Genomic DNA, 27,763 nt, shown 5'->3' on the forward strand with positions numbered 1-27,763 from the left:
TGGAGGCAAATGCTTTAATGACATAAAATTAGGCAATTATAGTAAAGTTAAAGTCCAAGATGCACACTAAAGACCCAGAATAATCCAGATGACTCAAATGAAGCTAACGCATATGGGCTGTTAATCAGTAACATGACCTTTAAGACTATGAGGGACTGCTGTTGGAAAGCGCTGTCATTCTCTCCTGCTAGAGCCTGAAGGAAGCTGGCTCCTTCATTTGCCTTCAGACCTTGAGAATAACTGGCACACTGCAGAAAAAAAAGGAAAGAGTATGAGATTAAATGAAGAAACCAATAGCTTTTATTTACTTCCTACAATCAGGAGTGCTGAATTGAAAATCTATGTACTAACATTCCAATATCACCAGTTCTTCTGCATGCACTGCTTCATGATCTCATTACACCTAATTCTGACCCAGAACTGGTCGATTTACTTAATGCAGTTTCTGAAAAGGCAGTCACCAAAATTTGCAAAAATAAAGTATTAAAAAGTATTCACATCCTCACAACAAATACAGTATAACTGCACATACTTGAAGCTCCCTCACCAGAACAGCAATTCAAACATAGAGAATCACACAATGAACTAATATAAATGCTTTTAAGACAATTGGGGGATTTTGCCCAAGATAGGTATGACATATCTTTCTTGGTATTTGTGCTGGAATAGTGATTTGCTGTGCCTGTCTTCAGCAGGTGGGATGGCTGCTGGTGGGTATGTGTTAGAGCAAGTACAATCTATTTCTAAAGCCTAGGTTAGAAGAAAAGTCCAGAAGCCAAAAGTGCTGGTTACTGCTCATTCTCTTCTACTGAGTCACTGCCACAGACGCACTAGAAAATTATTTCTAGACACTACAATGTCATCTTTTTGCAGAACTGCCTTCCTTTCTCCCTAAATTTCCATCTCCAGACTGATTCATTCTCTGCACTTAGTGTCTGTATACAGAAGATATTTTCACCCTAGCTTTAGGCTGGTCTCAATTTTTGCAATTTTTTGCCAAGAGTTATTTTTGCCAGAAGTCACGTGTATGTGGGATTCTACCACAAAACCAACCTATTTAAAACCACTAGTACCAATAATAAATGCTAAAATTAAAATGGGGAGGAGGACTGAATCTAAAAATGTGGTCTGTTTTAGGCAATGGATCAATGTTTCTATTTTGAAGTAAATTATCTTCTGAATGTGATTCTGTTTGTCAGTAAAAGAGCATAATAGCAAATTGAGTAGATTATTTTTCAGCAAAGGACAGGTACATGAGTTTTGGTGACTGTCTGTCCCAAATTTACAGTTAGAACTAGAAACTTTGATCAAGGCTACTAGAAGATTGTAACTCTTTGAAGAAGACATTATAAATTTATGAAGTATCTCACAGATTTGATGTCAAACAACAGATAACATTTAGGCAGCAACTTTAAGACAAAAAAATCTTTTGTTTCCTTACAAACTCCTGACAGAAATTAATCTCATTGTTACTATTTTTTTTTTTTGCAGTATGTTTGAATAGCTTTGTTAAGTTAAATCAGTCAGTCACAGCTATATAGTCAACCTCTTTGTGTATCAATCTTTTCAGATGCTAGTCAGGTTCTTATCCCAAATATTTATCACATAGTAAACACTAACAATAAAGGGCCCGAGTATCTAAACCTATTGGCTTTCTACACAGTTGTGCTGTGTAAAGATGGGTACAGACCTGAGCTTGATAGAAAACATCATCTTTATATTTTTATTAGCCAAGGTTTGCTCTACTTGGATTAAAACAGTGATGGCAACTGTTTCACTCCTTAAAAAGAAATAATCCTTCTCTTACCTGAATAAGTGGAAAAATTATTTTGCATAGAGGGCTAAAAATAGCAAAAATTGAGGTAAGATCTAGTGAAGTTTATACAGAGGTGCCTGCGGTGGACTGCCAAGCATAAGGCAGCATGCAAACTGAGATGCTTAATAACAGCAATTCTAATAGTTTTAGAACAAAACTCTTGCAATGTTTATACTGCTGACACACATGAAAAATACAGAAAATTACAAGATGGCTTCTGCAGAGGCCACAAATGTTTGCAGTATTTTAGCCATCATCTTTCATTTGTGACATGTAGTTTTCCAGGATGCATTTATGCTAAAATAATATATTTATGTAGATGAAATGATTCCTGTTTTGCCATCAGCTTATTAGCTCCTTTTTCAGACAAGGCAACGTTGCAATATTCAGTTGGAAAGGAGTTATTTTCATCTATAGCCGTATAATGCCTGCAACCATGGAAATTCCAAATAGTTTCTGATATTTCTATGCTACCACATGTGTAAAGAAGAATAATCCATTGTTTACCTCTCTTCACTATCTTTTCCTCATCTGCCTGGAAGTTCCTAGAGGAGATACCTGTTTTCTCTCTGAAATAGACGGAAATGTTATGGCATATCCTCCCAAGGGAGTGGCTGTTCTTGTTCTGGGTACTTAAAGTGGTAGGTTTAGGTTTCCGTTCCTTACAGTGGTAACAAACACAAAGCTGTGGCTAAGGAAAGGCTGGACAGACCGTCTTGCCAAGGGAAAACTGGAGACCCAAAGGGCAGAATGTGGTTACTGAAGAGTCCTCTGGTGAGTTTTCATCACTGGGAGTTTCCCAGGGCTGTGTCACCACAGCCCTTCTGTGCCTCATGCTCTCCTGATCACTTCCTCATCCTTCAGCTTGTGCCACCTCCATCTCCCCACTCAAGCCTACCATTACTCCAAGTGACTATGACTTCTGTTGCTGCTTTGCACTTTGCCTGACTGGTACGGATAGGTTACAAGAGGAAGTCACAAGAAAGCTGTATGCTCCTCCTGACTCTGAAGAGTTTTACGTATGTGGCAAACCAGAGCCTATCCCAATATCTAGGGTGTGATCAGAATTTGGGCCTAGTCTAAGCCTAGGCTACTTTGGAGAGTATATTCTAGCCTGAGTAAAGCAGAGAAGAACTAACAAAATTACAATATTAAGAATTACTTTAAATTAAGTAAAAAGCCTTCATATTTGCCTTATGCAAATAGTGCAATCTGAAAATGAATGCAGCTCAAAAAACTGAGGCTTGTGTTTTTTTAACATGGTTAGGTCAGTCTGTCTATGATTAGATGTTGGTTTTATAGCCAACTGTCCTGGTTTTGGCAGTCATGGAGTTAATTTTCCCCTCAGTAGCCAGTGTGTTTTGGATTTCGTATGTCAAGAATGTTGATAAACACCCTGATGATATGAGCTATTGCTAATAAGACCAAGGACACTGTCTGGCTTTCCAAGTCTCACTAATGTGCAGGTGCAGGTAGCTGGGAGAGAGACAGACAGAGTAACTGACTCAAACTGGCCAAAGAGAGTATTCCATGCCATAAACATCATGTTCAGTATATAAGTGGGGGTTGCCTGGGGAGGGGAGCATCTCTTTCTCTCACTTGCTGGCACTGCTCCAGCCACTTTCTGGCTCCTTCTTGCTCCTTTGCTTCCTGCTCAGTTTTGTTTCCATGATTGCTGCTTGGGACAGGCTGCATTGGTCATTGGGACATCAAATAGTGAGAAATTGTGCATTGTTCATTTTGTATATTTCAGTATCCTTATATTCTGTTATTATTGTAGTTTTCCTTTGCTATTCTAGTGAACTGTCTTCATCCTAACCCACGAGTTTTCATTTCTTCCCACTTCTCTCTCCCATTCTGCTGAGGACGGGGAGGGTGAGCAAGAAACTGTGGTGACTCGGCCTAAACCACCAAAGAAATAACTGAAAGTGTTTTTGATATTCCCTGGAAGCATCTGCCTCATAAAATGAAAACATAATGTTTCCAGAAAACATTGATAAGTTGACTTTACTATCTGTCACTTGAAAATAATCTTTTGTGTTTTTTTCAATACGGTATACTTGCAACTTATCTCTTCATAATAATTGTTCTTCGTTTTTCCACTTCAATAAGCTAACAGAAGGATCCGGGTTCTGAGCTTGTCATTCCCTCTTCATTCACTCTTCCTTTCAACCAGGCACACAGAAAAATAACTTGTTAAATGCCAAAGTACTGGATCCTATCTTTTCAGTGCTGAAAAGAGAAGTCATTGGTTTTTTTAAATTTAAAAAGTCATACCTGTTACTCTTCCCCTTCAAGCCTAACCACACAGCTACAACTGACATTGCCTACAATCTCTTGAAACTTGCACTTCTTGATAAGTTCTATATCATTTTAAATACCTATTACATTGCTTTAAAAGAGAAAAAAATGCCCTTTTTTTTTTTTAACAGCACTTCATTAGTGCAAAATTAATCTTTTTGGATCCAAAAAAGCTGTCAACCTATAAACCTAGCCTTTCCTGCACCTTCTCTGAAGTCAGCAGAGAAGTCAGCTGGAAGGGGCAGCGGGATGACCTGAGCAGGTCCCCTTTACACACCCCAAGAGTCCAAGAGTGTCCCCAATGGGCCCAATATGCTTTGGATGATCAGCCACTCTAAACTAATGCCTTGTTTTATTTGTTTTCTATTTATTTGTCAGTTGGAAGTGACCTACAACAATCACCTAGTCCAACTGCCTGATCATTTAAGGGCTGACCAAAAGTTATAGTATGTTATTAAGGACAAATGTCTCTTAAACACTGAAAAGCATGGGGCATTGACCATTTTTCTAGGAAGCCTTTCGCTCTGCTCTACCTTGTTTTCATGCCTTCACTGACATATGTCTGACCTTTATCACTGCCTACAGTTACACAGGCCTTCATCCGGAGTGGCGATGAGAGACTAATTTGGGAGGAGATGTAAGAGCTGCAGTTTCAAGCACACTTGGTGGAAGGAAAAAGCCATGTCAGTCTACGTGGAACAGAAGCTAGAGAAACTGAAAAACAGCTCTGCTTTCTTGTAATTTCACTTCCCAGTTGCTCTGAACATCAGCTATGTAATTATCTTGGTAATATCCAGAGACAAGAGATACAGCCCAGTAGGTGCTCGCTGTGCTTTGAACCGTACCCTCAGTAGGTAGTGAGACTGCTGGCAGAAGACTTGCTTAGTCCTCAAAACCTTATTAGGCTTCTGTGAAGGGCTTAGGCTGCTAGTGTATGCAATGACAGAATCTCAGAGAACTAAAAATCACCTGTGTTAGGAAATGTGTGAAATGCTTATTAAAAAAAAAATAAAAGAAATATGTATAATAAAAAGGACACTGCTTGCTGTAAAAATGTTCATTACAGTATCTCCAGCTAAATAATTTCAGCATAAAGCTTATCAAACAACTTCTGAAGCTTCTTCTTGGTTAATTCAGTACCATATTAAATGTCATATCAACACAATGCATTCAGGCCTATCAAATCATGGCCAGAATTATGATGGGAATCACCCGAGGTACACTCCTACCAGCAGCTCCCCTATGTCTCTGTCTTCATCCTGATTGTCTTAGCAAAAAAAAAACCCCTTTGTTTTTTCACTAAACCTGCATGGAGGGTGAAGTTATATTAAACAGGGTGAGTTGATGAAACCACTCCTCACCACTGAAAAGGAAAACGACTCTTTGTCTTTCCCTTCCTCCGTGTTCCCCAGCACCCACCCGCTCCCACCACGTAGGTGGCACAGGGGACCTCTCTGTGACCTGTTCAGCTCAGTAACCCAGCACAAAAGCCCAGAAAAAAAAAAAAAAAACCAAAACACAAGAGCATATTCTGCTCAAGTAGTGAGCTCAGTTAGCTCTGGGAGGGGACTGATGAGTATTAGAGCAAGAAGAGAAGGAGAACAGACTGTGCGGTCGCCAACAGTGCTTATAGAAGAGAGATGTGTAAGGAGGCCCCCTGAGCACAGGAGGAGCAAGACCTCCCCTTCTCAGGGGGCAGTGAGATGTTAGAAAAGCCCAGAGGCTTATGGAAACACACCCTCGAAAATTTCATCCTCATTTTTTTTCAAATGTGTCAGTGTTTACTTGTGCAAGCATTGCCAGGAATAATACTAATGAGAAGGAAGAAAGATTAAATACAGTGAAAACAGATTGTCTTCGTAAAATCACTGGAAAGGTATTATTCTGGACAAGTAGAAGAAAAAAAAAACCACTGCATATGTTCGGCACATATTGTTCTTTTTTTAATATATTGCTGCTTTCCGATAAGTTTCATGTATTTAATTTTTTTTTGTTGTTTCAAGGTTACCTAATACTATCTGTCTTAAATTCTGGCATTTAAATCTAGCTCTCACCTATTAAATCAAATACTCTGAACATCCTGAAAAGAATAAAATATTATTATAGCACCAAATAAAATAAAAATATTTTTAATAGAAAATATGTTACCCAGAGGATTGGTAAAATAATCACACTTACATACTGATTTTCTACACACCCTGAATTTCATAAAACCAGCTTTATTAATAAAATGTTATTAATAAAAAATGAAACAAAATTAAAAGCCAGTTCTTCCATCATGAAAATATAAAAAGATTTATTGAGGTAAAACTATATTCTGTAAAGTAAGATTAGTGTGTATTGTCTATTTTGTCCGCCTTTAATAATCTTAATGCTTAAATAAAGACACTAACAAATAATTACATGTTTTTGAAGATCCACAGGACAACCACCTATACATCAGTCTGAAAGTGGCTTCCAACAGGCCATAAGGGTGATGTTCTTCATCTCTTTCTACTTTGCTGTGCATGAAGCTGGTTCACACAAAGCCTGACAACTTCTGTGGCCTACACACTGGACAACACTTTTGAGCATCTTGAGAGTAGTCCCTGAGGTCAACCTTAGGACCATTCTCAAGAGGAAATGTCAACGCATCCATGCATGTATATGCACACCACATATACGCCTGGGGAAGATCATGCCTATAATACCAGCTCCAAAGTCCTATTCTGTTACTAGGGATACTTAAAAGTCCCAGAACAAGGTATGTCAATGTCCAGGTTTTGGCTGGGCTGGAGCTAATTTTCTTATTTTCTTCTCAGTAGCCTCTGTGTTTTGGATTTAGTATGGGATTCGGTATGTGAAGAATGTTGATAAACACACTGATGTTATGAGTTGTTGCTAAAGAGACCAAGGACACTGTCTGGCTTTCCAGGTCTCGCTAATGTGCAGCTGCAGGAACCCAGGAGGGATATAGCCAGAGCAGTTGACCCAAGCTGGCCAAAGAGAGTATTCCATGCCATATAAGTGGAAGTTGGCCAGGGAGGGCAGCTCTCTCTCTGTCACTCCTTTGCTTGCTGCTTTGTTTTGTTTCCATGATCGTTGCTTTGGATGGGCTGTATCAGTCATTGGGAGATTGGGTCCTGAGAAATTGTGCATAGTTCATTTTGTATATTTTAGAATTCTTACATTTTGTTATTATTGTAATTTTCCTTTGCTGTTCAAGTAAACTGTCTTCATCTCAACCCACAAATTTTCCTTTTTCCCAATTCTCTCCCTTATCTCGCTGGAGAGGGAGAGAGGGAGGGTGAGCAAGCAACTGTGTGGTGACTAGGTCTAAACCACAACAGTCAAAACAAAGTATATTCTATCTACTATATTTTTGTATGTCACCTGTTAGAAATTAAACTTCCTTATTTCTTTAGACTGGTCTCCTACAGCCAGCATAGGAAATTAGAAGTCCTATCAAGAATTCCTTTCATGTCAGGGAAAATTCCTTCGGAAAATATTTGTTCCACGCTTTAAGCACTTCCATTTTAACTTTCCTTTCTTAGCTATAAAATATGCTTGCAACTCCCCTCTAAATATTCTAAATATCTCCACTAAATTGATTTCATGTAAAATAAAGCTACAAAATTTATTATTATATTCACAATATGATCTGAAATGCTGAGAAGTATTTTAACACTAATATAGCAAAGCAAGCCCATCACACAAAGATAATAGCATCCCATTTTTTCACAGTTTAGACTTAACCTTAAAATTGATTATTTGTTTTTTTACATGCTATACATTCCAAATAGGTGCACAGGCTGACACCACACTGGCTTTCTAAGTAACAACAACAACAACTTGTTCTAAAGCAATGCTAAATTAATCTATGTAGTCTCTTTTTTTTTTTTCTATTTTTTTTTCCCAGAGGAATGTCTCCACTCTCCTGACTTCAGTCCCTCAGGGCTTCAGCATAACCCAGTATTCCTTAATCAAAGCTTTTTTTTTTTTATGTCATGGATATTATTCTTTTCGAAACTTCACAGCTTTCATTTTCATCAGTCATAAAAGGCATCATCGGCATCAGCATCTGTTTTACACCATTTCCGCCCTCCTGTGACCTGTATCCAAAACTCCCCTCGCATGAAAATCTTTCTACATACTCAACAAAGTACTCTAAACTCAGCTTTAAATGAACTGTTTGTTGCAATCTTATTGAGATAAGAAAGTCCTATAGTAAGGAAGATTCTCTTAGATTTGACAGGTTTAAGTTCAGTGCCTTTCTGCAAAGGCTTTTCTTACCACTTAAACATCTTTTTTTGAATACAGACTTTAACATCTCTCTGCATTAACATCCCAGCTATATGGTGGGTAATAAAACTCCTTGATTTTACCAGAGTGTTGTGAGCATAAGAATGTCAAAAATTAGAGGTGTCTCACACATCCTGGAATAAGCATTTAGGAATAAGATCCCTTTTGTGAGTCCTGTGGGGCTCAGATAGATTACAATGTGCAGAGTCTCAAGCAACTGTTCAGAATGTATGTGTGTGGGTACGTATGTATTTTTTATGAACAATAGAAAAATCTTGATTAAATTCTGATGCAAAAGCGGAATTGTGCAAAAAGAGGCACTATACAAAAATAAGCTATTGCTTTATTAATGAAGAAATAGAAGTAATAATGAAATTAAATTGAAAAATTAACACTACAATGGGTGCACTTTTTACTATTCAATTAATTATTAAATACTATAAATAGCTTAAGCTTTTGTCAGTGTTCCAATTATGTTTCAACTGCATATTACTCTATTATCAGTGGTGTATCTGCAGTGAATGAATACCTGAATAACACTGCCTTCCAGCTTTTGCCTACATTAGTAATTGCAGCAACACTGTTAACCACAGTTTATAGGTTACTTACTGATAGGTATTTTCACTTCCTCTGCTTGCAAGACAGACTGATCAGCTTCAAGGGATGGTTTCACAACTCTAGTAAACTGAATTAACACCCAACCACAGCTGATGCACACACTGCTCCCTGCCCTTCCCACCTTTCCTTTCTGCCCCAGCGCTAACCACTCACTCCTGTGGCTCACAGCACACCAGCTCCAGAGCTAATGGTGCATTTCTGGGAGCCGCTGTCAGTTTGCAGTGGGTTAGATCAACTTACAGCAAAGCCTGCCTACTGCCACAGCTGGAATAAGGAAGGATGGGGGCTTAAGGGGTCAGGAACATGTGGATGAGGAAGAGTGGGAGCAAGGGCTGGAGAGTAAGGCTTTCTTGGCCACTGAGATCACTTTCATCCACCGCTGTCCCTTCTCTCTAGTATGTTCCTTCACTAATCATAGAATCATAGTTTGGGTTGGAAGGAATCTTTAAAGGTCATTTAGTCCAACCCCCCTGCAAGGAGCAGGGACACCTTTAATTGGATCAGGTTGCTCAGAGCTCCATCCAGCCTGGCCTTGAATGTTTCCAGGGATGGGGCATCCACCACCTCTCTGGGCAACCTGTTCCAGTGTAAAATAATAATAGTAAATACAGGCTAAAAAGATCATAAAGCAGGGCAGGTTTGTTCATGCTAGTAATACTTTCAGTGGTTCTTTTCTGAAGTGTGTACAGTATTTGCTGATGAGTCACATCTCAGACATATTCCTCAGATTTTGGGATCTTCTTCCAGTAAAACTAGAAGAGAAAACACTTGGGCTAACAGCAACTGTGACAGGTTCTCCCCAAAATGCTGGCACAGATGGCCCAAATATCTTCTCCCCAGAAACTAAATAGCAGGATGTGGCAACGATGGCCCTTAACATGTGTGTGTGTGTGTGGCTGGGACATACTGGTCTGATTAAGAATTGTTTTTTCTTGAAAATAAACAATAAAATGTCTAAAATAAATTTTTAAAGAAGCTGACAGACTTTAGACCTGAGGTTTTTAAACAATATGAAATGTCAGCCAAGGAGCTTCTCCAAATTACAGAATACCTTGAGACTCATAAAACCAGTGAATAGCAATGCCTGATCACTCAGTTCAGCTTCTGACATAAGAGGAATGGCTGGGAGCAAGGCCAAAGAGTGAATTGGACCAGCTATCCTCACATGCCATAGTAGCTCTCCAGGGAGTGTTACCGTGTTGTAGCAGTTAAAGCAGCACTATCCTCTCCTTGTAAAAATCTCTGTCAGCAACATGGTAGACAGAGGATCAACTTTCAAAAATGTTTTGAGAAGAAATGGTAAATTGTTTCATCCTCACTGCTTATTTGTAGGCTCATCCACATGTTCTATGAAATTCAAACCGTGTGCTTTAAAATTCCTATGAGGCCACTACATGTCCTGACGCTGCTGGTATACAATATGTCATGCAGAGTCCTTGTGAGACATCCCCCATTTTGGGCTTAATTCTTCATTGTGTATTACTTAAGCTAACTCTGCCCTATGTGGCCTATGAAGAGTAGGTCAGACTAATTTTTTCTGTCCGCATTTCTTACGTGAATTTCCCTTTCTAGCATATCAGTCAACTTGTGCTTATATACAAGCTGAAGTGAAAACCAGCATGGATAAACATGGGGCTTGGACTTGACACAGGAGCTGAAGTAGCAGCCATAAAGTACTCATGGAGGTCATGCTGCCAGCAAAGGCATCCAAACATGGGACGCATCTCTTTTCAGCTATGCTGCAAGTACAGTCTCACAGCATGGCTGAGCCTATTATGAAGGAGGGAGAGAAGAAAAGACATCATGATAGCAAGGAAAATTGGTGTGGAGGCATTCTGCTAATCCCACAGTGAAGAAGTGGTTTCACGCCTCTTGTAGCTGATCTCCACCACTGCTGAAAGGCACAATTCCAGTCTCTGCATGGCCACCTCTTCTCACCTTGACTTTGTGTTCGGGCTGTGCTGCTTCATCAGCACAGGCAGCTGAAACAGCTTGCTGACCTAGCTGAGAAAACACCTATTTTGTGATTGTTTTTTCCAGCTGGGTTAAGTCAGCTTCTCTGACTGCACGGCCACACAAGTGCTGGTACTATCACAAGGGTGTCAGTGGTGATGCACACCGGGGCGAGAAGGAGAACCATTCTTTTTGGAAGAGCACCTTCTCAAATTGGCTAAAGATAGCTGTGAAAACACACAGCTGAATATGAACCCAGCGCAGGTAAGTATGTAGCTGTGAATCAGCACATAAAACTAAATGCCAAACCCAGAAGACTTTATTAAGACTTATAAAGACTGCTGATACAAGGAGTATCCTGTAGCACTGCAGTTGCTAATGATTAGTGCTGCAACAACCAGTGACATTGGTATAGATCACTGTGATTTGCAAGATCATGGCTTTTCTGACTATGAGAGGAGTATTGTCAAGATCAAGCAAACTGAGAGAAAGTACAAATCTTAAATATTTTCGAAGTCTTTCTGTTACTAAAAATCGGAGATTATAAACTCTGGCAAAACAAGAATAAATTTAAAATAAGAGTTGAAACTAAGGAACTTCAAGTATGTCCTCTGATACAGGACAGAAGAAAAGATCAAACTGGCATAAGATCCAGCATGCCAGTTTTATGCTTCTAGAGGTGCTTCCTGCTTTGTTGTGTCCATAGCCGGCCACCCCATCTTTACAGAGAGGCTCTACGGGAACTTTGCACAAAGCATATGCTGGTCATACGAAACAGAAGGTGTCAGGTTTGGCTTTGGTTATCCCTGTCATTCCTCTTCTCACTCTCTGTTTGAAACAGGAAAAATAGGTAAGGTCAGCGTAGGGACAGGGACCAGGGAATTCTACCTGCTGTATAATTTGTTGTCAAACCGACAAAACAGTTTAGCCGCTCAGAGCCAAATCTTTCATCTACACCACGGTGCGATTACAGTAGCCACTGCCCAGCTGTCTCCTGCCTTTGCCTCTCCCTCCTGACTGAATGCACACATTCCCACAGAGGGACACTTAACGGTACCCAGAGAGTTTGGTTCTCCATGCATGCTCTTTAGTCATCTCAGCTAGGCAGTGGAGCAGTGCTCACTCCAGAGCTGTGAGGTGCCCTTGTGAAGCCTGAGGGCAGACTTCACTCCAGCGAGAACATCTTTAATTTTTTCATACACAAAACATACACATTAAAACAGAAAGTTCTTATATCTTTCTCTTAATTATCTTTTAATTATTTTTTTCAAGTATGTAAAGAGAGAAACAATTTCCATATTATATTTTATGTTGAGCTTATAAACTTGTTTGACAAGCTTAATGTTTCATTGTAGAAAAAAAATACAAAAGATATCTTTCACTATCTAGTAACTGAATTTTGCAGTGCTCATACATTTGTCATTGCAAATATGTATTTCAGCAGGAAACCACATGAGATGAATTAGATTTCCTGTTCAGCTTAGAGAGTAGTAGAAGGATACTGATGCATCTAGCTAGTTCAGAGCTGTTATCTACTCTTACAGGAGATACAAGTCTGACATTAAAACTCTTTTGTTGGTCCTCATCTAAGACTAAGGTGAATGAGCTACATGGTGTCAAATTAGTTGTGTCCACTTCTGTGAGCCGCTTGTTGCAACGTGCAGCTACCGAGACAGCAAAGTTCAATCAATTTGCAGCCTAGGAAAGCTGCCTTTGATGTCAAGCAAGTGTGCCTGTGTTGTAAAATAAAAATTTAAACATACAGCTATAAATTAAGGTGCTTTTCTAAGTCAGATGGAGAGCTGTTCATGGCCACATTCTTTTGCCAAGCAGGAAGGGTTGAACGCTCCTATTTTTCAGCAACAGCTTCTTACAGCATCACATAATTCCAAGGAGTATCCAAAAGCAATTTCCTTTTTTTCTCTCACATAATAACTAAAACTTGATAGAAAGAGAAGACTTCTGTTATGATTTAGAATGTGACTTTTAACACTTTGGAGGTGAATCTTAGCAATCTGCATGAAGCTCTTTATAAAACAGAAAGCACTTTTTACATTTTCATCATAATTCAACTCAAAAACAAAACAAAAAAAACCAGTGAAACAAAATATGACCGGTGTAAAATGGCATACTCACTTTCTTCACTGGGTTGTTGACATATTTTTCCTTAAAACAGAAGAAAAAACAGACTCAAGTAATCATTGGATCTTCCACAACACATAACATCAAATGGGGACAGCTTTGCTTACAAGGCCAAAAGTAAATGGGTTCTTTCCAGAGAGCTTTAAATTTCACTAACAGAAATCAATTACATTTGTAAGCTTCCAATTGTATTTTTAATTTTTTTTCAGTATCTGAAGTCCCATCTGTGGCAGAAGAGCCATTCCGTATTAGGTTGTGTGATAAAATTCACCAGAACGTCCACAGGGGAGCTCAGAGAGACAGTGGCAGAAGGGGAACCCCAGGAACATCACAGGAGCCATCAGCCCACTGAAGACCCACCTCCACAAGCCCCAAGGAGAACACAGACACAGAGTGGCAGGCGGGAACCTGAACCAGGGACCACTGAGGAACGAACACCTTGCCCAGGCCCCATCAAGGGCTGTCGCAGCAGAGCCTCAGCCCCAGTGTCCAGGTGAAAAACCCATCATGACAAGGAACTGCAAGTGAGCAGCTCTCCGGGTCGCCTTTCAGACCAAGCAGGGTTGCTGCCCGGGGGTGGGATACACCATGGGATGCAGGAGAAAAGCAGTTTGGGATCATACAGGACTTACTAGGAGATGTTTAGGGGAGAAATCAAAGGGAGGAAAAGAGAGAGGTTTAGGTGATTTGGGGAGGAACAAGAGTGGGAAAATTGTGGGGCAGTGAGATAAAAAGAACCAGTCATGTGTAAATACTGTGTATTTCAGTATTTCTGTGTCTTACTACCTGTATCCTAACATTTTCTTTGCCTTTTTAACTCCTTTTGCCCATTGACTTATTACCAGACAACTTTCAAGTAAGCAATTTGGCAATCAGTACTTTATGATAATGTAGTTTCAGTAAAGAAAATTAGTAAGTATTTAAATAGCTCCTTATAATAACCTTTGGCAATATTTAGAAGGAAAAGTCTGTTAAAGTTACAAAGATTACTATTACACTGGTCATACAATTTTCCTTCTGATAAATTATTCTACTTTATTCTTTTCTGTCTTGTAAATTTTGTCTTTTACAATGTTTTCCGAGCTAACCTCTTATTAAAGCAAGAGTCAAATATTCATTTTAAGTAGAGTCATGACTTCTACGTTCACTTGTCATCTAAATATTTACCTGTAGTGGAGTGTTTCTAGAATTAAACATTCATAACACCTCATTGCCATCACTGTCTTCAAGAATTCATGGAAGATGAGTGAGTCTGAATAGAGGAGAATATAATATTATCTTCAGAAAGAAAAGGGGAATTGGCAGTCAACACAATTTCAACATCAAGAACAATACTCTATAAATTATTAAATAGCAACATTAAAAGCACCTGACGGATCAGTGAAAAAGAAACACTCAGCAAAGATTTGTTGCAAACAAAAGTTTGTTAAACTACTGTATTTCCTTAATTTAACAGAGTATGTGGCCTGCAGCAAAAGAAGCAGTAGAAGTGATGTGTATGGACTTTAGTGAGTCTTTGGGCACTGTCTTACACGACATTCTTACAGACAGTGTACAGAAATATTCTGTTCTGGGCTAAATTACTACATGGTACATGCACAATTGCTTGCAGAAAATAATCCAAGACTTAGCAATATTGTGTTTTCAAACAAAAAGGATGTATAATATAGAATTCTGTTACTCTAGTCAAGATCTGATATGATGTAACATTTTCATTCATTACTTGGATGATGGAACAGAGAGCACACTTATAAAATTTGCACATGATGCCAAACTAGAAAGGCTTGCAAGGGAGCTGAAGGATAAGAATTCAAAATTACTTTGACAAATGGAAGAAGTGGTCTGCAACCAATAAGGTGAAACTCAATAAACACAAATACCAAGCACTACACTGAGGCAAGAAAAAATCAAACACAGAAATATAAAATGGAGAATAGTAGCAGCACTGCAGAAAGAGACTTGGGTGTTACGGTAAACCACATATTGAAAATGAGTCAACAATATGATGCGTATGCAAAAATAGAAAAACTCATCCTGGGACATTTTAATAGATGTGCCATATGCAAGACAGGGTTAGTAATAGTTTTTCTTAACTCACTTCTCAGAAGTCTTAGTTTGGTGTAGTTTAATAGGACACTACAAAAAGATGTTTAAAAAAAAAAAAGGAGATTTAAAAGATGGAGAATGATTGAAAAAACCTTCCAATATGTAGGGATCCCATTGATATTCATGACACTGAGGACAGGATAAAACCTAACTGGCTTCAATTGCAGCAGGAAAGGTTTAGGCTAAGACAGGAAAAACTTTCACAACTAAGGATAGCTATGGACAGGAATAGGTCATCTGAGATGTGGTATAATCTCCACCATTCAGGTTTCTAAGAACAGATCAGGAAAATACTCGTCAGAGATGCTCTGTTCCTTGGAGCAAGAGGCAAACAGTATGGGCTCCAGCAGTTTTTTTCATTCTAGCTACTGTTGTTACAGTATCAAAGAAACAGAAACTTTTAACTTAAACTAGCTTTTTTATTTTAATACTAAATATTTTCATGTCAGTTTCTGACAGTGATTTGCCTTTCTTATCTCCAAAAAGAAATTCATGCCCTTGTGGTTTGCTCCTTGTAAGTAGTAACATTTGCAGAGAGGTTAGATCTGCTGCTGACTTTGATCCATTCTCTAAAGACAGCTTAATGTGTCTCTTGATGCCTGCAGGTCTTTGATTCCAAATATTTATCTTCTTTTGGATTTATTTCTGGCCACTTGAATTTCACGTTTCCCCACAGAGCCCCTCTGATACGCACATCAGCTACAGAATTCAGTTGCCACTGTTCATAATGCTTCCTCCTGGCATCACTGAGGTTGCTGTTAATTCTTGGTAGACTTACTCATTACTGGAATAAATCATCCAATGCAATATGTTTGCTGTTTTTACCATTCTATTGTGGTGTATTTAAACAGTTACCAAGTTCATTCTAAGAATTTTGTTTTCTTAAATATTTTGCCTTTGGTTTCATGGTTTTATGCCTCTTTCTGCAGTTAAGATCACTACACTTATGATCACTACACTTATGATCACTATCTTGCAGCTACTGTGACAGAGGGAATCAGCTGTAATTACTTCTTAAATCAGATCTTGTTTGTTACTGAGGACTCAATCTCTTGTGCACCAGCAAACTTACCTCTCCTTAAAGCAGTCATCTGTGGTAACAAGAACTTGCTACTCTTAGCTGTATCCTTCAGTGGCACTTGAGCCATGAATCCTGAGTACTTGCAATAATCTGTTACTACTACTTTACTTCCATTTGTACCCTTCTTTGTGCACTTCTTTTACAAGGGTCATTCTTCTACCACAAAAAGCACTGAGATTTGGATCTAGATAAAAAATGTAGTCTATGGCTCGCGTTCTCACTTCTCTCACCTCAGAAACTTCATTAAAGTAAAACTGTACCACATTGAAGAGTCGAGATTAGAAAATATATTTGAGACTATCGAATGTGCTTGTTTTGTCAGTTTTCTTTTCTATTAGAGTTTAGGGGTAAAAATTCTACCTCACATTCTCCCATACACCTGCTGTACTTGTAGACTTGAATTTCCAGGTATATCCATTGATTTTCTCAAACAAGAACCAGCATTGTTATTGACATGTCTCTCATGCAGCATTTTTTACATTTATTAATATAAGACTTGAGCAGAACTGAGTCACTGGTAGCACATACAAAATTTGGATCACAAATTGCACATTACACAAAGCATAGGATATTCTGCTTATGCTTATGTATATTGTAGGCATATTGACTAATATCCTACATTGTACTGCATCCCACTTTCTCATCCTCTGGTACTTGTAAGCTGCCAGCCCTATTTCACTGCTGGGAATAGGGGAGAGGGATCATGGTTCTGTCTTTGACAGACCCAATAGCGTTAAAAAATTCACATAAAATACCATAAGCCTGTCACCACACCCACCATCAGAGCCTCTCCATTTTTGCAAGATGAATTGAGCAAGAAGCACGTATCTGGGCACGGCAGCAGTGTTTTCAGTGGCAGCACAGATGCATGCAGACTTCCTGAGCCAGAAGCGCTGTTTTCTGCACACAATGGGCCACGTAAAACGAGACAGCAAAGTTGGAGCTGCATCAGGCATAACTTTCTGTGTAGTCAGATACTGTCACTGATGACAAAGACAGAATCCCTTTTGGTGTCACAGCTAGCTCTATGAGAAGAGTTCTGCAAATGCAGGTGGGGCAGCTCAGCAGTGAAATGAGATTTCTAGGATAGGAAATACAACATTAACAGAAGATTTGTGAAAAGTTCAGCCCTTACGTGGGGCTAGTATGACTATATGACTAGTATAAGCACGTTGCTGAACAAGTAGAGGAGGATAACTAGTCATGTGGAGACCTAAAGAATCATTCCACTATATCAGTGCTCTGGCAGCAGGCTGGGACTGGAAAATTAACAACAAGCAAGGTTATTTAGGAAATGAAAACAACCATTTTGATAAGAAGTGGGATCAGATTTTTCTTGGATACTTTCTCAGCTGCATCAGGGTCACTGAAGGGGAAAAAATACTCTTTGCATATTCAGGTCTCCATGCTCTAGATCAAAAGGAAGGAGTAATTGTGTTGCAAGCTGTTGTAGATAATCATGGGAGACAAAGCCAGTGTCGGGTGATTGAGCAAGTTGCATGATACCTGCGTGTCCCAAAGCTCTCTCCCAGCCATGCTGACAGAAGCAGACTATGATCCCTCAAGCTCCCAGCACATTGAAATCAACAGACTGACCCATCAAGAGCCACTGGTGATTGTGCCTGCACCCCAACACCCAAATTCATTAGCTCAGCCGTTGGCAATCATCTCCACTGAGGCCTTTTCAATTACTGCTTAAGTTGCTGTCACACGGTAGCTGGCTGTGTGTTCTTCTCCAGCTCAAAGAAAAATCATGGATCTTCTGTCAGACTTGATTCTACCCATAGCTTTCCTACAATTTTTTAACAGTATCTATCTCCTAATTGTGAGGATGTGCATCCCAAGTTTTTTCCTTCCCTACTTAATTTAGCACTAGTTATGGTAGGTTATGCCACATACTTGGCGATGGGGGCTCTCTTGCTTGGGAGAAAGGAGAAGGCAAGATGTCTGCAGAGATGTAGCTATGTCAGAAGTTAGGGACAGGAGGAGAGAAGCCAAAGACACTTCATAACAATGACAAGTAGAGTCAAGTAGCTCCTCAAGTTCGAACAGACTTTGGGCAAGACTTTATTTTAGCCTTCAAACTTGCAATAGGTCAAGCATAGAAAAGTGTACAGAAGAGATGATCACTCTCTTAAGGTATGCACGTCACCTTCATGCTGGGTGACATGATTTTGGGTGGTGAAAAAGCAGACCTTTGACTAAGCCAGGGGAAGCCCATCAATGAATGTCCTGAAGTTGATGTCCATGCTGTGTCCTTGGACACACGCAAGTCCTGGATCGCAGCTGTGACCTGTTACTGTGACAAGGAATAAATTCTGATGTCTTGAGTAATGTCAAGTGGATTCCACTTTTCCATCCTAAGTTAAAAGCTGACTTTTAAATGTCTGGTGCAATGTCACCCAATAATCAGAGTTGATATGGTAACAGGGTAGGGAGTGCATGGGGCCTGTCTAGAGTCATGTTATTGCATAAATTCTGTTTGCAATAAATAAATACTTCATTCAGTGTCTGAGACATACCTGTTTTCTCATAATTACCCCCACACGACATGAGAAAATCCTAGGAGAACATCAGGTGAGTGAGAAGCAGGTGCAATGGGTACAGACACAGTATAGAAGGGAAGGGGAGCTTTGTGTTTCAGGCTTGGACAAGATAGGGCCGTGACAGGCAGAACTGTAGCATTCATTTTCACCATTAGTCTTCCTGGATGAGGGATTCTTAACCCAGTCCTGCGCTGTTTGAGGTCTCCCAGGCCGATGCATTTGCAAAGAAATGCCACTACAGAATAATTCACGCCTTGAGTTCCCATGGCATTGTCAACAGATGTTTTCCACAGAATTCAAGCAGGTCAAATACCTCTGACTTGGTCCACTTGGGATGATGTGGAACAATGCCTCAGGAGCGCACTTGCCAAGTACACAATTTCCACTCTGGCTCTGGTCCAAGCTCTGTCTGATCAGTAACGCTATGCTGTCACCAAATTCTTCAAAGCTGCTGTTGTTGCAGCCAAGACAGTTTACAACAAAACACCAGATTCCAGCAAGGGCTCAAATAAAAGAAGAAAAATATGCACCCAAACTAGCATATATATAGGGAAAGTGATTTCTTGGAAACATTTGCGTTCCACGACAAAGCAGTATCAAGAGCAGAAAGGGAGCATGAAAGAATTGTCAAAAGAGGCTTTGCACTGGCAAAGAAGGTTCATTCAGAAATGTGGACATCTGATACCTGATCTTGCATAATCCTGCCAGATAAAGATTATTCCTTCATTTGTTTATTTATATATTCTTACCTCCACCCCCACCTTCAGTCAGAGCAGTCTTACACTAGTTCAACATACTGTGTCTGAGGGCTGCAGCATTTTTAATCTAATACTAGCTACCCTACAGCTGGATTTACAGTTTTCGTGAAGCCACCATCTCATTACTGTCTCTGCTGTTTACAACTCCTGGCCTCTCCGCTCTCTCTGTCCAAACGCAACCTAAGTAAGTGCTGGCAGATAGTAGAGAGGATAACCAATGAAACAAGAGCACGCAGCCAGCTGTCCCTCCCTCCCCCTTCACGCCCCCCTCTTTTTTTTTTTTTCTTTGTGAAGATATTTGGGTGTTGCTCTGTACAGCATTACAAGCCTCACTGTGCTCAGTAGAGCAATGCCTAAATACGTTCAAAAATCTCAGTCAGTGTATTAGGTGAAAAATCAATGAATGCTAAAGGATAGCTTAGAAAGCAAGCCAGAAGTGACATAAAAGAAGATACAAGATAGTTTGGAAGCTTAGAAAAGAAAAAAAAATGCAAAACACAGGTGGAGAATTTGGCTGGAACAATATTTTTGAGGTGGAGAAAAGAGCAGTTTTTAGAACCACGAAAGAAAGTAGCACAAAATAATGGGAAAAGCAAGGTCCAGGGAAGTAACTTCACAGAGAAAAAAAGTTGGAGAAAATAAAGAAAATGAAATCAGGGTACTAAATAATGTCATCAAAAGTCTAGAAAACCAGAAACAAAACATAGAACTGACAAACAAGAGAGACAGAAAATTGCACATATGGATACAGAGAAAGGATAATTAAAATATTAAAAACAAGGAGCTAAGCTCTTTGTAATTAATTAAAATACATATACACTGTGAGAGATGCCAAGCAGTAGAGACTCAGCATTAAATGGATTTTCTTAGTTTGGGCTGTTATGCAAAACAGCCACCCTCATGTGATACTATGCCAAGCTACATCTTGCCAGGAACCTCACATTTCAGTGGGTCTCTGCTCACCCAGGCATTTCCACTCTGTGCTCTCTTCCTGGAGGTCAACACACTTCTAAACTTCTGAGCCTGAAAGAAGACGGTGATGAAAACATTCTGCTTAATGTTTCTCTGTTTATGATATATTTGTTTAATCCATTCCAACAGCAGTTGGGACTCCTGTGTCCCATCCTTAGACCTAATCCTACTTCCAGGTAACTCAGCAGGTGACTTCTACTGACTTCTATGAGAGCTCACAGAGAGCAACCACTGTCAGGGTGCACAGCGTAGGTACTGTTTCATGTGGGAACAACGCCGAAAGAGGCAGGTTCAGAAAGCTTAAGTTGGCAGAAAGAATTTGAACAAGAGTGACATTTGGAATTTGGGAAAGAGTAGGTGGTATAGGAGTAACTGTGGATGGTAAAAATATATAAAAATCATGATGCCCCTACCGAAACCACCTACACCACCACCATCTTCTATCTGTCATTTCAATCACTTGCTAAGTTGAGACAGAGCTCTTACTCTTTGCACCCTAGAGCCAGATTTTCAAAAGCACTGTACCTACAGCCGCAGATACAGTGAAAGTTTAAAAGCTTATTTAGCTTATTTACCTTAAAAGTTAAAAGTTTAAAACACCAGTCTCTCACTAACAAAAAGAGTGCCCTTGCTAATATATTTGCCCATTCTTCATGCAATCTCTCTTTCATGAGGTGCAATGAATACACTGCCTCTCAGGGCCCTGAGGGCACAGGCAAGCTGTGGTGCCCTGACCACCCTTGCCCAGGACCCCCACCCACAACCCAGGGGCCAGGTCTGAGCTCTAGTGGACCTCCTGGCCCCAGACCCAGACCTGTGGCAGAGGTGGCCCTGTCTTCTGCTCCTCTGATGACCACTGGACCACTGGCAGGTCCCCATCACCACCCTGACCCTGCTCGGACATGGAGGATGGCGCACTGCCTGAGAGGGCACTGCCGTGCCGGGCTGGGCTCTCCTGGGCAGCCCATCTGGGGCAGCCCTGCTCTTCTGCTCCCCGGCACTGCCTAGAAGAAGGCACTGAGGTTTGGCTGAGCTCTAAACTGTGAGATATTACCATTTGCTTATCTGAACACAATTTATTCAACATTTGTAATATCATTTTCTGATGCATCTGCTTCTGACCTGTGCGTTCTGACTGTGTACACCATCCAGTAACAGCTTACGCCATGGTTTTTTTCTGACCATTTTCTTACTCTGCAATGGACAAGCTTAATATTTCTACATTTCCTTTATTCCAGAGGGTGTGCTGGAGGCCTGGGATGGAGGCTAAGGGTGTCCTCATCCCTTTGAAGGATGAAGCTGTCGAACAGCTGGTAAAGAGTCTTTGGCACTTTTGTCACTAACTTGTGGTTAGCAGGTGCTCTGTATTACTTGACAGAGAATTTGGGCATGTAGTACAGAAAATTTAAACTGACAGATCAGCACATGCGTACCACAATCAAATTTCTTCCAAATTTGAATGGGTTAACAGGCTTTGCCATGCTCCCAGCTTCCGCAGATCCACTATTTCTTGTACAACGCCACAACCACAACCAGTTATGGCTTAACCAGCTGCCTTTCCAAACCAGCTATGGCACACCAGGGCCTTCTCCCACAGGGAACGGGGACCACGAGAAGTGAGGGAAACCAACAGCACAACCATAAATTATCGATTTGTAATGCAACGACGACCAGCTTGGGCCAGCACAGGCTGCTAAGGGCTGATTCCCGCTCTGTGACTCTGCAGCGACGCTACGCAAAGCGCTGAGCAGAGCTGAGCTGACCTGACCCGACCCGCCACCCCCCTCCCTCTCCGCCCGGCCTACAGGGCCCCAGCAGCCCTGGCCGGCGGTTTACGGCGCCCAACGGCACCTGCCGGGGAGAGCACCGCCCACCGACCACCTCCAAGGCTCGCCACCCTCTCTGCGCCTGCGCCACCGCCGCTCTGTGCGCTCCGAGCCTGCACGGCGGCGCCCGCCCAGAACTACACATCCCGGCGTGCCCCGCGCGCCCGCCGCCACAGCTGAGCCAATGGGGAGGGAGGAGGCCAGTTCCCGCCTCCTCGCCCCCGGCTGCGGGAAATATCCCCAGCAGATGTGGAAGCGATTCCTGGGCCGCCTGCCTCCCGCTGAGCCGGGCGCGCAGGCAGAGAGCTGGATCGGAAGCCTGTCACGAAGGAGCAGGGGAGCGAGGCGGGGGGAATAGGCCCCGGCTTCCATACGGAAATAGCGGGGTCTCCCCTCCGCCCTCTCCGGCCGGGCTAGGGAAGGGAGGGGGCCGCCAGCGGAGCACGGCGCGGAAGGAGAGGGCCGCGCCTCAGGGGATGTTGCGGCGCCGCTTCCCGCGCGCTGTCAGTTACCGGCGAGCGAGGCGGGCAGGTGCCACCGGGTTGGCTCGCACCTCCCGCGGCCCCGCCCGCCCCTCGCCGGATTTGCTGGAGGCCGGCTCGCGCGCGCCGTCAATCAGCGCCCGAGCCGCGCCGGTCTCGCCGGCAGCCCGAGGGCTCGCGGCTCGGCCGGGCCCCGCCCCGCAGCGGCCGGACCCCGCCTTTCGCCTGCCCTCCCCTCACGCTGTCAAGCGCGGCACGAGCGGGGGAGCCGGGGCCGCCCTCCCCCCCCCGCCCCCGCCCGCGCCGAGGGCAGCCACCGCCCCCGCCCCGCCCCGCCGCGCAGCGCGCGCGCCTCGGCAGCCACGCCCCCTCCCGCCCGGCGCGCGGCACGGGCTGCCAGAAGACGAGGAGGAGGAGGGAAACGAGGCCCTTTCGCCTGCCCCGCTGCCTGCCGGGGCCGGGCCCGCGGGGCGCCGCGTCCCGCCCACGCCCCGCCTCCTCTGCCTCCGGCGTGGGGAGCGGGGCTGAGGCGGAGAGGGGCGGCCGAGGGGGCCGGCGGCTGGGCTCGGTTTCCTGCTCAGTGGGCGTCAGCCAGGCCCCGGCGGGCCCCGCCCCCGCCGCCGCTCGCCCGCCCTCCCCCTCGCCGCCCGGCCGGCCCGCAGCTGTCACTCAAGGCGGCGGGGCTGAGGCCGGCGGCGGCGGCGGGCGGAGAGAGAGGCAGCTACGCCACAGCCCAGCGGCGGCCATTCGTGGAAAAAAATAGGCCGTCCCGCTCCTCCCAGCTCCGGCAGCGACCGGCCTTCTCCCCGCTACCCCCACCCCACCCTCCGCCTCCTCCTCCTCCTTCTCCTCCCCCCTAGAGCGGCGCCTCAGCGGGGCATTAATGCGGGATGAGCGGTATGTAACCCCCTCCCTCTCTCCCTCCCGTGCACACCCCTCCCTCCCTCCGCTCCTCCCTCCACCCTTCATCCCCCCTCTATCCCGCCCTCCCGGGTTCCCCCTTTTCTTCCCTGCTTCTCCCCCTTCGTACCCCGGTCTTCTCTTGCTGCCCCTCCGCCCATCCGTGCTGCTTCCTCTTGTGCCCCCTTTCTTTCTCCCCTGCCTGCCCCTCCGACTTGCCTCCTCCGTACCTCCCTCCTCCATTCCCCCTTTCTTCGCTAACCCTCCCTCCCGTGCTCATCCCTCCCTCCTTCGTTCCTCTTTTCCTCCCCCTTTCCCTCCCATGCACAACCCTCCTCCTGCCCCCTAAAGCATCGGCGGCCACTGAGTGGCCGTCGATGCTTTAGGGGGCAGGAGGGGGAGGAGGGTTGTGGGTGGTTTTTTCCTGCTGTCTCTGGGAGAGGAAACCAAACCTCCCCTTTCTGGGTGTTAACTCTCCAGCCCCCATGGGTTGGGTTTCAAACCACGTTTCTTAGGACTCGTTCTTTTGTAATAATGATTTCCACTGTTGTTTTTATGAAGAGGTAAAGGCGACAAGCTGGGAATCAAAAAGGATATGCTCGTAGGTTTTGTTTTTGTATAAATGAAGGTGAATAATTAACCTGTTACACTTGATATTTTTGCAGATCAAAAGAAGGAGGAAACTATGCCCACAGAGGGAGAGAAATCTCCCGAGGCAGAGAATAACAACAATAACAATAAAAAAGGGAAAACTGGAGGCTCACAGGTAAAGCACAGACATCCAAATAGGGAAGTGCCCAAACTATTAGCATTTAAAATGAAATGTTTGGCTAACAGCATTTCCCGCTCAAGTCATCTTTCTTTGGGTTGGATGAAACATAGTTGGTTGGGTGCAATATTTTTGCTGCCTGGACGTGTTTTTTGGTTGCATTTTGCAGTGATCAGCTGCTTTCTATGCAATAGAAGTACTTTTATTTTTTTTCTTTATTTTAGGGGAAAAAAGAGACTGGATTCAGGATGCAGTTGAGGTCCTGGCTGTCACATATTCATTGATAATTGGGACCTTTATGTTTAAAGATTATTTACAGAAACACATACTTCCTTATTCAGAGCTGTAGCATTGGTCTCTATGTAGAAGCACTTTTTTTTTTTCTGCTTCCTGTGTGAACCTTAATGCTTCTGATGGTTCCTACTCACGTTCTTCTCCTGAATCTGTTCTGTTTTCTCTCTTTATGGATAGGATTCTCAGCCTTCACCTCTCGCTTTGCTAGCAGCCACTTGCAGCAAAATAGGAACTCCTGGTGAGAATCAAGGAACTGGACAGCAGCAGATTATTATAGATCCAAATCAGGGGTTGGTGCAGCTTCAGAATCAGCCACAGCAGTTAGAATTGGTAACAACTCAGCTTGCTGGAAACGCTTGGCAGCTTGTTGCTGCTGCTCCTTCTGCTTCGAAAGAAAATAATGCTGCTCAACAAGGATCTTCTGTTGCCTCGAGTGCACCAAGTCCCTCCAGCAGTAACAATGGAAGTACATCTCCTTCAAAAACCAAATCGAGCAGTTCTTCTGCAACAACCCCTGGACAATTCCAAGTCATTCAAGTACAAAATCCAAGTGGTAGTGTCCAATACCAAGTGATCCCACAGATTCAGACAACAGAAGGTCAACAACTTCAAGTCAATCCGTCTAATGCTACTGGTCTACAAGACCTACAGGGTCAAATTCAGCTTATTCCTGCAGGGAGTAATCAAGCTATCCTCACAGCTGCAAATAGGACAGCTTCGGGGAATGTTATTGCTCAAAACCTAGCAAATCAGACTGTTCCAGTCCAAATTAGGCCTGGTGTTTCCATACCACTGCAACTGCAAACTATTCCTGGTACTCAGGCACAAGTTGTAACAACGTTACCTATAAACATTGGTGGGGTGACCCTGGCATTGCCTGTGATAAACAATGTGGCAGCTGGAGGAGGTTCAGGTCAAGTTGGCCAGTCTACTGAGAGCGGAGTTTCCAACGGAAATCAGCTAGCATCTACGCCTGTCACTTCTGCCTCTGTTAGTACCATGCCAGAGTCTCCTTCCTCATCTTCCACCTCTACGACCACTGCCTCAACATCTCTCACTAGCAGTGACACGCTAGTAAGCTCTGCAGAAGCAGGCCAGTACACAAGCACAGCAGGCAGCAGTTCAGAGCAGACGACTGAAGAACCTCAAACAACTGCTACAGACTCTGAAGCCCAGAGCTCCAGTCAGCTGCAGTCCAATGGACTACAGAACGTCCAGGATCAGTCAGGTTCCCTTCAACAGGTCCAAATCGTAGGTCAGCCTATTCTGCAGCAGATACAGATCCAGCAGCCTCAACAGCAGATTATTCAGGCCATTCCTCCACAGTCGTTTCAGCTCCAGTCAGGGCAGACGATACAGACCATCCAGCAGCAGCCTTTGCAGAACGTTCAGCTGCAGGCAGTGAGTCCAACTCAGGTGCTCATCCGGGCTCCAACTTTAACACCATCAGGGCAGATCAGCTGGCAAACTGTACAGGTTCAGAATCTGCAAAGCCTTTCAAATCTTCAAGTTCAAAATGCTGGGTTACCCCAACAACTAACCATTACCCCTGTGTCTTCAAGTGGTGGCACAACCATTGCCCAGATTGCACCAGTAGCTGTTGCTGGTACCCCCATCACTCTGAATGCTGCCCAGCTTGCTTCAGTACCTAATCTTCAAACAGTAAGTGTTGCCAACTTGGGTGCTGCAGGTGTTCAAGTTCAAGGAGTTCCTGTTACCATTACCAGTGTTGCAGGTGAGTGTTCTGACAAAGTTTTAGGTTTGGTTTGTTTCTTGTTTTTTTTTTCTTACTATTGCAAGACTACTAGACAGTTTTAAATTAATGCTTTTTTCAGGATTTTCTCTAAGAAATGTTAAATGTGGGGAAATACCTTATACTTATCACTAAAATTCAGATTTTAAAATAGCTGACACTTCTCTTAAACATTGAGCTAATATTACCAGTTGCGTCAGTTGAAATGGAACTGTTTGATAAACTATCCTTAAATGATCCTGTTCTCCATCTTATTAAAGACTTGTAGGCTTCAGGAGTGAACATGAGACTTTACTGTTAAAGCTTTGATATGTTTAAAAAAACAACAACAAAAAGCTTTTTCCAGCTAAAAATCTCTGCATGGGGGATGTAGAATGAGAAAAGTGACTGTATGTGAACTGAGATATCTCGTGTCATGGCATGTGTTTGTAGGAACTATTGTATTCTGCACTAGCTCCTAAAGTTGTTGCCTTAAAATTTTGAGTTCTGCGAAGAGATTGAGTGGAATAAGGTATGCTTGCGCACAGCATAGTTCCTGTGACTTGTTTTTTAAAAAATAAAAACAACTGGTAACTGTACCTCATGCTTGCTGATGTACTTTTGATATGTGTTATGAAATGCCTTTTTGATTATGATGGTCTAATAGTTGAGAAAAGAGCTATTAAAAGGCTCTAGGCTAGTTAACAAAGCTTATTTCTTAAGTGAATTCTGTGCAAGGTCTCTGCAGTGTCCCAGAAGGGCAACGCTACATGTAAGTTTGCAAACTTTTAACATTTCAGGTAAAACTTGATTTAGGGCTTCTCTCTGACAATTTGATAATTGCTTACATAAGCTTGGGTTTATTCCATACAAGTAAAAGTCTTCTATTGTAGTAGTTAGAATAAACTGTTGTCTTAACAGCAACTTGACTATAGACAGTTTTTTAGTATAAAACTCTAAGAAAAAAATCATGTTTAACTACTGTCCGGTCTGCATAAACAAATCTTAGTATCATATTGACTCTTCATCTGGTTGGTTGGTTGGGGTTGTTTTTGATCACCATCTGCTACAGTGAGAAATGTTTAACTGGGCAAAGAGTTGTTCCCTTTAGCTGAAACATTTTTGAGGAGAATTAGGAGAATTTCGTCTGCTATGGTACTCTTCAGCACTTGATGGTATGTTGAAA

At 42.7% G+C, this 27,763-nt stretch overlaps 1 protein-coding gene and 1 long non-coding RNA gene across 2 annotated transcripts in view; one reads left to right on the forward strand and one right to left on the reverse strand.

Annotated features, from left to right (window-relative positions):
* On the reverse strand, nt 1-23,938 carry LOC147601619 (uncharacterized). Its single transcript, XR_015257873.1, has 3 exons — nt 23,913-23,938; nt 14,279-14,363; nt 1-248 (listed from the first exon to the last, which is right to left on the reverse strand). It is a non-coding gene; the product is annotated as an uncharacterized LOC147601619 (long non-coding RNA).
* Nucleotides 23,517-27,763, forward strand: part of SP4 (Sp4 transcription factor) — a 24,228-nt gene continuing 19,981 nt past the window's right edge. Inside the window, exons 1-3 of the mRNA XM_086742488.1 lie at nt 23,517-23,779; nt 24,448-24,548; nt 25,023-26,580. Coding sequence (XP_086598614.1) covers nt 23,773-23,779; nt 24,448-24,548; nt 25,023-26,580 — 1,666 coding nt within the window. The 5' untranslated portion in view covers nt 23,517-23,772. The remainder of the gene's footprint in view (nt 23,780-24,447; nt 24,549-25,022; nt 26,581-27,763) is intronic.

Source organism: Chlamydotis macqueenii, chromosome 2, assembly GCF_036417535.1.
Source record: "Chlamydotis macqueenii isolate bChlMac1 chromosome 2, bChlMac1.mat, whole genome shotgun sequence".
NCBI lineage: Eukaryota > Metazoa > Chordata > Aves > Otidiformes > Otididae > Chlamydotis > Chlamydotis macqueenii.